This window comes from Miscanthus floridulus, chromosome 4, assembly GCF_019320115.1.
Source record: "Miscanthus floridulus cultivar M001 chromosome 4, ASM1932011v1, whole genome shotgun sequence".
Lineage (NCBI taxonomy): Eukaryota > Viridiplantae > Streptophyta > Magnoliopsida > Poales > Poaceae > Miscanthus > Miscanthus floridulus.
The window spans coordinates 73373880-73382469 of NC_089583.1; the positions used below are offsets into that span (position 1 = coordinate 73373880).

Consider the following 8590-nt stretch of genomic DNA (forward strand, 5'->3'; position numbering starts at 1 on the left):
TGGAGAGATATGGGCTCCGAAACCAAAGGCACACCTAGAGAAGGCAAGAGAAAGGGCTGGCACACATGAGGTTGCATGCTTTGACCATGCCATAGGGACTTATCAGGTCGAGCATAGGGGCGGTACAACGTCCGATGGCGAGGTCCGAGAGTCGAGGATACATGTGGTTGTCCTCCAAGATTTCAAGTGCACTTGTGGTAAACCAAGGCAATACCACTTTGTATGTTCGCATTTGGTGGCAGCAGCTAGGCATCGCAACTATAATATCGAGAGGAGGATACCTCACGAGTTCAGTGTCAACACGCTTGTGAACACATGGAGCCCTCGCTTCGTGCCTTTCTAGGACCCTGGAGAGTGGCCTCCTTATGATGGGCCGAAGTACATTGCGGATCCAGCTTACCGTTGGAACAAGCGTGGATCAAGGCAGAGGATGAGACATAGGATGGTTATGGATCAGATACCCGGAAGAACTAGGCGTGGGAGAGGAACTCCATTTGTTACTGATCCCGAGCAGTACGAGTGCGGCAAGTGCAGGTAGACTTGGCCACAACTCACGAAGTTGCCATTGGCAGATTAGTGAGGTAGGACTATTGGTTTATAGTATTATTTTATATTTTGTCGTATCATATATTTAATTATGCATGTCTCAATTTATGCTTGTATTTGTGTCAATTATGTATACATTTATAAGTTCATGTTTCATTGTACATTGTAATTCTAATTCATTCACTTTTTTTGTAGGATGGAGCAATTCCACCTGCTCGACCCGACGTACGAGGAGACCCACAGAGGACGTCTCGTTGCGCTGGGGCAGGTAATAATCTATAAGTTTTATTCGTACATGTGTTCGTGAAGTAACATGTTACTATGTTATCTTCGATGCAGGACCTTCCGCACCTTCGTTCTAGGACCCACAGTGGGTTCTTGGACATTCGGTACGACGATAGGTACACTCCTTTCCTGCAAAGAGCTGGCCTGGATGTCATCTCCTTTCAGGTTCATCGTGGGTTGCCCAAGTTCAACTCAGCGGCGATAACTGCGTTGGTAGACAGGTATTAAAGTGAATCATTGCCTCCATTCATGGCCATTTGTTAATGCGATTGACTGTTTGACAAGTAATCTTCCTTGGTCTTAAATATAGGTGGCGGCCGGAGACTCACAGCTTCCACCTACCTTTCAGGGGAGATGACAGTCTCGCTTCAGGACTGTCAGAAGATGCTAGGCCTAAGGATTCATGGGAACCCAGTCACCGGGCAGTGCAGGTCAGAGGGATGGAGAGCACGAGTGGAGGCCTTCCTTGGGCGTGAGCTTGGCGAGCAAGGGGCTCGCACTTCTAGGAGTTCCCATCTCATGGCTACGTACAGAGTTCGCACAGTGCCCTGAGGAGGCAGATGAGGAGACGGTTGTGTACTACTGCCGGGCGTGGATCCTACACCTTTTTGCTTGCGTTCTCTTTCCAGACGCGACGGGTGACAATGCGTCCTGGATGTGGATCCACTGCCTCAGTAACTGGGACCAGGCGGGTCAGTACAGCTGGGGCTCTGCAGTCTTGTGTTTTCTATACCGGCAGCTGTGCGAGGGGTGTCGTCGGTCTACGGCGAACCCAGTCACTTGGTGGATGCGTGTACCTGTTACAAGCTGTGGATGTGGGCTCGTTTTCCAGTTGGTCGTCTAGAGGTACTGGCTCGTCGTGAGTGGTTCCAAGGTCAGCCTCCAAGTCGCCAGCCGACGTGGGCAGTACCTTTGGGACCAGGTCAGGGTTTCGCACACGAGGATAGACCGGGCGTACATTCAGTACACGAACGAGCTAGATTCGCTGACGGCGTCTAGTGTAAGTAAATTTTATTTTCCATGCACCTATTAAAAGGATTAGTATACCATCTAACATCTTATTTGAACATGATGCAGGTAGAGTGGGAGCCATATGGTGGAGAGGACGCACTACTTTTTCAGCTGAGCACCGTATGTGGGGCCGACGACTACTTCTATAGGATGAGGTGTCCTCTAATCTGCTTCTATGCTATCGAGTACCACCTGCCAGATAGGGTTGCACGCCAATTTGGAGTGAGACAGCTTTGGCCTATGCCTATGTTCTCGACTGGCGTTGACTTACACAAGTAAGTGTTTTGATATTTCAAATGAGTCATGATGATGGTCCATTTATTATAATATGGTGCCACGTACGTGGATTAATGTAACGATGACATACGTGCAGGTTGGATCGTCAGAGGAACAAGAAGATTTTTGACTAGGGAGAGGCACCACCAGTCCTACATTGAGGAATGGGAGGAGATGCACGACAACCTGGACGACAACAACGAGCCGCACACGAACCGTGAGTTCAGGCGGTACCAAGCTTGGTACCAGCGTTCGACAAGGTGCAGGCTCAGACTACAGTGGACCGAAGCTGACTACGCCGACATCGAGTCCTCCGACGATGAGGACACGACGTACGACCGGTCCACTCGTGCAGGAAGGCAGGTGGAGGCAGGACCGATCTTGGACAGAGTGGTAAGCCAATCGACTTATTTTGTTACGTTTAGTTACATAACAATACATTAGGTGTTCTTGGACCGACGTTAGGAGTTATCTATTGTAGTTATTGCAACCTTCGCGCTGTATAACCCTTGTAATAAGTTACATTCTTGTACAAAAGAAAACAAAACTAAATATATAACCCTTGTAATACATTAGGTGTTCAGAAGTCTTAATATTGAAAACATTGTTGCAGGGCAATACACTGAGAAGCTCAGTTGAAGAGATCGAGCGCGTTCGGCCTAGAGTCAATGATGACTACATACTTGGCTTCCTAGATGTAAGATTACAAATATTCTTTCAAACAAATCATTAATACGTTATATTCTTTCACTTAACATTGTTTTGTACAACAGAGGCTGTCACGTCGTCTACGCCGTGCGGCTGGTCGTTGTGGTTGCAGGACAAACACGACGCATGACGTGTACGATCCTTCCGCAGGAAGAGGAGCCTTGGGTTCCTCTAGTCAAGCAGCTACAGGGGACGAGGAGGAGGACGAGGAGGCCGACGACGACGATGACATGGACAAGAGGCACGATGAGCTTGGGCCCTCTCAGCTCCATGACGCTCCATCGACTTATCCTACACCGCCTCTAGGCACTAGGCGACGCCGTCCCCGTGACCCTTACACTCTAGGCACCAGCGCTCTGGGTCACAAGGGTAGGGGCAAGAGTAGGAGACAGTGAGGGACGTGGTAGATGTTACTATGAACTATTGTATTTACTTATCTTTAATTATTCGGGACCGTATGAATATTGTGGACTATTTGTACTTTGCATGACATATTATGTTAGTTGTGATATTCGTTGTGGTTGCATTATGCTTGTTGGATGAGTAAATGTTTAGAATATATATTGATGTCTCTGTTTGTAACTGTGGATGCTTCTAATACAAGACCGTATCTTGCGAATTTTTTGCGTGAATCTTTAATCATACTATACTTGTACAAAGACACAAATGTAGTACACAGATTAACTATAAATTTATTACGTTTATAATCCAGGAATATTTGTACATACGCTGTGTACAAGAATCTATGCATTTCAGAGAATCTATGCTTTTCAGAGAATAAATATAGACTTTTTCAGATACACGGACATCATCGAATTATCACATCACTGATATAGACCTCTCAGCTGCAAGGACAACATGCAAGGAAGCACAACTAAACTCTATCTCCACCATCCATCTTATGACTGTTTGATCCAAGGGCTGAGGTAAAGCGGCACACTGGATCGCTGACATGGCACATTGACAGGCCTCCATTCCTCCTCTTGACCTATAAATAACCACTCACTCCCTCTCATTCACACAAATAATAAGGAAGAAGAACACTCCTCAGCATTTGCTTTCGTTGTAGTACCAATGTCTGGAGGGTCGTCCAGAGGGAGAGGAAAGGGGAAGAAAACTACCTGGGGGTGGGAGGGTCCTCTTGGTCCCGATTTCTTTGAGGAAGCTCTTTATGAGAGGTTCCAGTTGAGAGCAAAAGTGATTTCACCAAAGAGGCACCACTGACAGGATACGATGAAAGGAAAGAAGAGTGGCCAAAATGCATGCATGGTGAGGACTGCCTAGTGCAGATGTTCACCGAGGGAATAGATGGAGGTCGTCGTTTCTTCAAATGCCCGCGAGCATGGGTAATTTCTTTTACTATTTGTTTCTTCAATATGTTTGTCTTGTATATCACTTACACGACATACTTTTTGTAGTCTTCCTTGACAGAAGAAAACTGTGGGTTCAGTAGGTGGGTCGATCCTCGACCTATTTATCCGCATGCGGAGTACATCTACTACCTACAAGACCGTATCTTCGATCTAGAAAGGGAAGTTAGCAGCGGTTACAAGGACGACGAACAGGACGACAACAACAATGGTGCCGATTCACAGGAGGCACTCTGCAATGATCCATATTGCACCTGCCCTAACCACAAGAAAAAGGGGTCTCCCCCATCACCCCCGCCACCACCACCACCAACAACGGGAGGCTACTATGGAGAAGGTGCAACACAATTTGCTATGTGGCCACACTACTAGGATGAGTTTATGTTTTTCTTGTGGAGAATCCCAGGTTTAATTATCTAAGGCATGTTAGGTTTAATTACCGAAGGCATGGTTTAATTACCTAAGGCATGTTAGGTTTAGTCAAAGAAAACTATGTACCCAGGTTCGGTACCTGTAGTCACATGCCATTTAATGTGTTTCGTGTGTTGATTTCTATAATATCGTATGTCGTTAACTGTTTTTTGCAGCACGTGTTCAAATAGAAATAAGTCTGTATCATTAAGCGGAATATTAAGACCATTGATAATGAAAACAACCACATAATGAAAAGTTAGATACTATGTCATATTACACAACATATTAATAGTATAACTAAGTGCCGACAGTAGACAAAGGGGCAAATGCACTTCCAAATCCTCAATCTGAAACGTACTGAGTAAGCAACTCATCATCCGAGTACCAGTCCTCTACTACAACCCTGTTGCTGCGGCTAGGCTCAACTGCGTTGCTCTCACCTGCCTGTCGCTTGTAGTAAGCGGCCTCCGCTTCGTCTGCGGCCGCTGCGGCCTGAGTGAAGAACGCGTCGTCATCCTCCTCTGCCTGTAAGCCTGCCTCTGCTAGGGCGATGAGCTCGCTCAGTCTGCCAGTGTCGTCGTCAGCCTCCTGCGCCTGAATGCCCGCCTCTGCTAGAGAGATGAGCTCGCTCAGTCTGCCTGTGTCGTCGTCAGCCTCCTGCGCCTGTATGCCCGCCTCTGCTAAAGCAATGAGCTCACTCAGTCTGCCAGTGTCGTCCTCATCCTCGTCTCCATCATCACACAGCACAATCGATGATTGAACGGTGCGACCAGCTCGTGATCTATGGGCATCTAACTTCTTCTCCTCATATCTTGCACGAGCCACCTCTGCAGCATGTTCTCCGCTGCAACCAATCCCTTGATGTATAAAATGCAATCAGTTAGCAACTCGATAATATTACATTTAAAACCAGGCAACGAAAAAAGGTTTTCAAGCACTCACTGGCACATAATGTAGCAACATGCTCGTCCAAGACCTGCATCTGTACTCTTGTCTCCTCCCTTGCCTCATTCCTTGCCCTCTCCTCCTCTAACGTCGTTCGCCTCTCCAATCCCCATTTGTTAAGCCCAACATCGATCGGGTTACAAATACCGCGCTGTCTAGCAAACTCACACATCTTTTCTTTGTGATGTTTAACGAATAGGTTGACGTAGTCAGGTCCATATCCCCTCTTCCGTGCAATTACTTGCCTCTTCTTCAGTTCATCCAAGAACTTAGCTTGACCATCATAACATTCCCAACTGCATTTCCTAGTACTCTGTTCAAAACAAATATTATATCATATATGTATTAGGAAAACAAACAAAATACGATTTCATGTTTACCAGAATTATAACAAACCTCATCATACTCAATCATATGGCCGCAATAATGACCTATTCCAAGCTCCGAAGGGACTAGGCCATAGTTGGATTTTACACCACATTCGCACATGACAGGAGGTGCTTTGTAGATTACACGTTCTTTCTTCTTTTCCTTAACCCTCCGCGGTTCTTCCGCCCATTGGTTCTTAGGACCATACAACCACTCCTTGAAACGACACTTCGCCATTGAATACACCTAAATAATGAGACATTAGTACATAAACACATATAGCTCAAGATTTTAACACATACACTTTGCACTTACTTCATGCTTGTTTGGACACACAAACTCCAACGTATTCTCAGGGTTTATCACAGCTCGATCTCCGCAATCGCACAGAGGAGGTTCCTCGAGTCGTCTAACGGCGGCTAGGTGCTTCTCCTTAGCCGTCATTGCCGGAGGGTTAGGGGGGGTGGAACCCACCGCTTGAAGTGCTCACGTGGATGTCTCCCTCTAAACCAATCGTCGAAAAAGAGGTACCTAGGATCAAACTTTTCTGCACCATCGATCCACTGAAAGAAAAAGCACCTCTCATGGTCCTACACAACGAGATTCCAATAATATATTAGTACCATACTTAAACAAATAAAGAAAAAGGATAGTACAAATAATTTCTTACATTAAACCGACTACATGTGTAGAAGCAACGCGCGGCTGTGTCCGGATGTTTCGATTGAAAAACATGGGCCGGGAAACCACAATCACAGTTAGGGACAGGAAGGTCAGGGGGAACAGGGGCATCTTTGCTAGACGCGTCGGGGTATAATTCGCGAGGACGACCCCGTTTTCGCCAAAACTCCTCCCGAAACATTTCTTGCATCTAACAAATAGGATGTAATTTAGCAAACATAAATAAAAACATCACAACAAAATATCAATGAGAACCATAACTACAATACAATCAATTTCGTTATAAGAACCAAAAGCAGTTAACATTATACCCTAAACCTAGGGTTTCTCATTTCATCCACAACAATAAACCCATAACATAACTACATGCGGCTTGGTTTGCTAGCATTTTTCACGCCTTGAAATGAACCTACGGTTGTATAATACATATATTGAGGGATACAATGAAACCCTAAGTGATGACGATTCTTAGGTTCAAAAATCCGACTAATATGTACCGAATCTATATGAGAAAAACAAGGAGGTGAGCGAGTATACCTTGCTCTCGAAGATCTACGGATCAAATCAAGGTTTTCAAGGTCCAATATGTCGATTCGTGAGGTAGGATGAAGTGGCGAGAAAAAAAACCCGAGGAGAAAGAAGAGGAAGAACGCTCAGGGAAGAAGGCTGGGCGGGGGTTAAATGCAGGTAGCTCGGCGCCAGAGTGAGTGGCGCCGAGCTCGGCGCCAAGATCTGCGGCGTCGAGCTCGGCGCCATCCACTCTGGCGCCGAGCCCCTTGCAGGCCGTTTGCCCGTGGCCAGGAGCTCGGCGCCAGTCACCGTGGCGCCGAGCTCGGCGCCACTCACTCTGACGCCGAGCCAAGGGTCCATTTCTAGAATTTATTCCGCCAGGGGTCTATTTGAGAGAAACTTTCGAAAAAAGAGCCAAAAAGTAAAAAATTCGGGCGTAGCGACGTGCAGGCTCGGTCATCGGCTCGGCTCCAAGCGCAGCACCATGTTGAGCGCTTGATTTGTTATCTTCGCCACGTGTCGATGATCCAGCCTAGGGGCGTATGGGTGGTTTAATGGACCCGTCGCTCACCCAATTTTTTTCCCCAAATTGTAGTACACGATATACTTTTCCTTTATTTCTTTCGGTATATACTCAGTTTTAGCTGCCGGTACGAAGCTACCTCTACATTCATACTACCATTTATGTGTTCACAGAAACAAGGCCATGTTTGCTTAGTTTATAAGCCATACTTTTTCAGCCAACGAACAATATTTTTCTCTCATAACAAATCAGCTAACAGTACTTTCAGCCATGGCTTATCAGCTAAACGAACAGGGCAAAGGACAGGACAATATATATTGGCAAGAGCTTAAATGAAAATAAAATGAATTTGAAACCGACGTGACACCGGATCAGCTCCATTAAAATAGAATCAGGCAAACTATAAATATTAAAGATAAATAATATATATTTTTAGAAAATTATAGAATGCTATCGGGATCAAACTCGGACCCCGACCTAAATTCACACCTAGTTATGCCCATACGTTCTTCATTCTGGCATGGTCTCTAACATTCCTACCGTGGTTAGGTACCCAGATAGGGTATGGCTAAAATCATACACCACATTCCAGACAGAGCCTCTACTTGGACATCTAAAGCTATATTTAAAGAATCGAAAAAAAATACAGGTGCAACAAGCAGGGAGAGGTCCTGAAATAATCCCCCTCGGCTCTCGTTCATGAGGACTCTTCGTTAAGGTCCCTACTTTTTTGTTGTGTTTATTTCTCATTTGATTCTATATGTGGTTCCACACGTAACACACTTGCAAAAGTAAAGATCCTGATTTGAGGTCTACTGTTATAGTTGAGATAAAAACCGAACCCTAAAAAAGAAAAGGAAACTCTCAAATTCTCAGTAGGAGTCCTGATTTGAGAGGCTGATTTGAGAGGTACTGCTGGAGCGGGGCTCGCCCCCCCCCCCCCCCCCCCCCC

At 45.9% G+C, this 8590-nt stretch overlaps 2 protein-coding genes across 3 annotated transcripts; one reads left to right on the forward strand and one right to left on the reverse strand.

Moving 5' to 3' along the window:
• Positions 1-2258: 2258 nt before the first annotated feature.
• LOC136551728 (uncharacterized) lies at positions 2259-3260 on the forward strand. The gene is made up of 3 exons (XM_066543268.1): positions 2259-2511; positions 2732-2815; positions 2892-3260. Exons 1-3 carry the CDS (start codon positions 2293-2295, stop codon positions 3219-3221), a joined length of 633 nt encoding a protein of 210 aa, XP_066399365.1. The 5' UTR covers positions 2259-2292; the 3' UTR covers positions 3222-3260.
• Positions 3261-4857: 1597 nt separating this feature from the next.
• On the reverse strand, positions 4858-7232 carry LOC136551729 (uncharacterized). Of its 2 annotated transcripts, XM_066543270.1 has the most exons (6): positions 7143-7232; positions 6595-6795; positions 6240-6514; positions 5952-6170; positions 5553-5868; positions 4858-5467 (listed from the first exon to the last, which is right to left on the reverse strand). In XM_066543270.1, the coding sequence occupies exons 3-6, from the start codon at positions 6366-6368 to the stop codon at positions 4953-4955; spliced, it is 1179 nt and encodes a 392-aa protein (XP_066399367.1). In that variant the 5' UTR covers positions 6369-6514; positions 6595-6795; positions 7143-7232; the 3' UTR covers positions 4858-4952. The 2 variants fall into 2 exon arrangements, with proteins under 2 accessions (XP_066399367.1, XP_066399366.1); XM_066543269.1 differs by lacking the exon at positions 7143-7232 and having other exon boundaries at positions 6595-7038.
• Between the last annotated feature and the right edge of the window lie 1358 nt (positions 7233-8590).

Excerpts from the sequence above, each read along its gene's own strand:
- LOC136551728 (XM_066543268.1), top strand. The coding sequence starts at position 2,293 with ATGCACGACAACCTGGACGACAACAACGAGCCGCACACGAACCGTGAG. Across the intron at positions 2,512-2,731 it reads GACCGATCTTGGACAGAGTG|GGCAATACACTGAGAAGCTC; the intron begins GTAAGCCAATCG and ends ACATTGTTGCAG. Across the intron at positions 2,816-2,891 it reads ACATACTTGGCTTCCTAGAT|AGGCTGTCACGTCGTCTACG; the intron begins GTAAGATTACAA and ends TTTGTACAACAG.
- LOC136551729 (XM_066543270.1), bottom strand. The coding sequence starts at position 6,368 with ATGACGGCTAAGGAGAAGCACCTAGCCGCCGTTAGACGACTCGAGGAA. Across the intron at positions 5,869-5,951 it reads ATATGATTGAGTATGATGAG|AGTACTAGGAAATGCAGTTG; the intron begins GTTTGTTATAAT and ends TGTTTTGAACAG. Across the intron at positions 5,468-5,552 it reads TGTTGCTACATTATGTGCCA|GGATTGGTTGCAGCGGAGAA; the intron begins GTGAGTGCTTGA and ends TTATACATCAAG.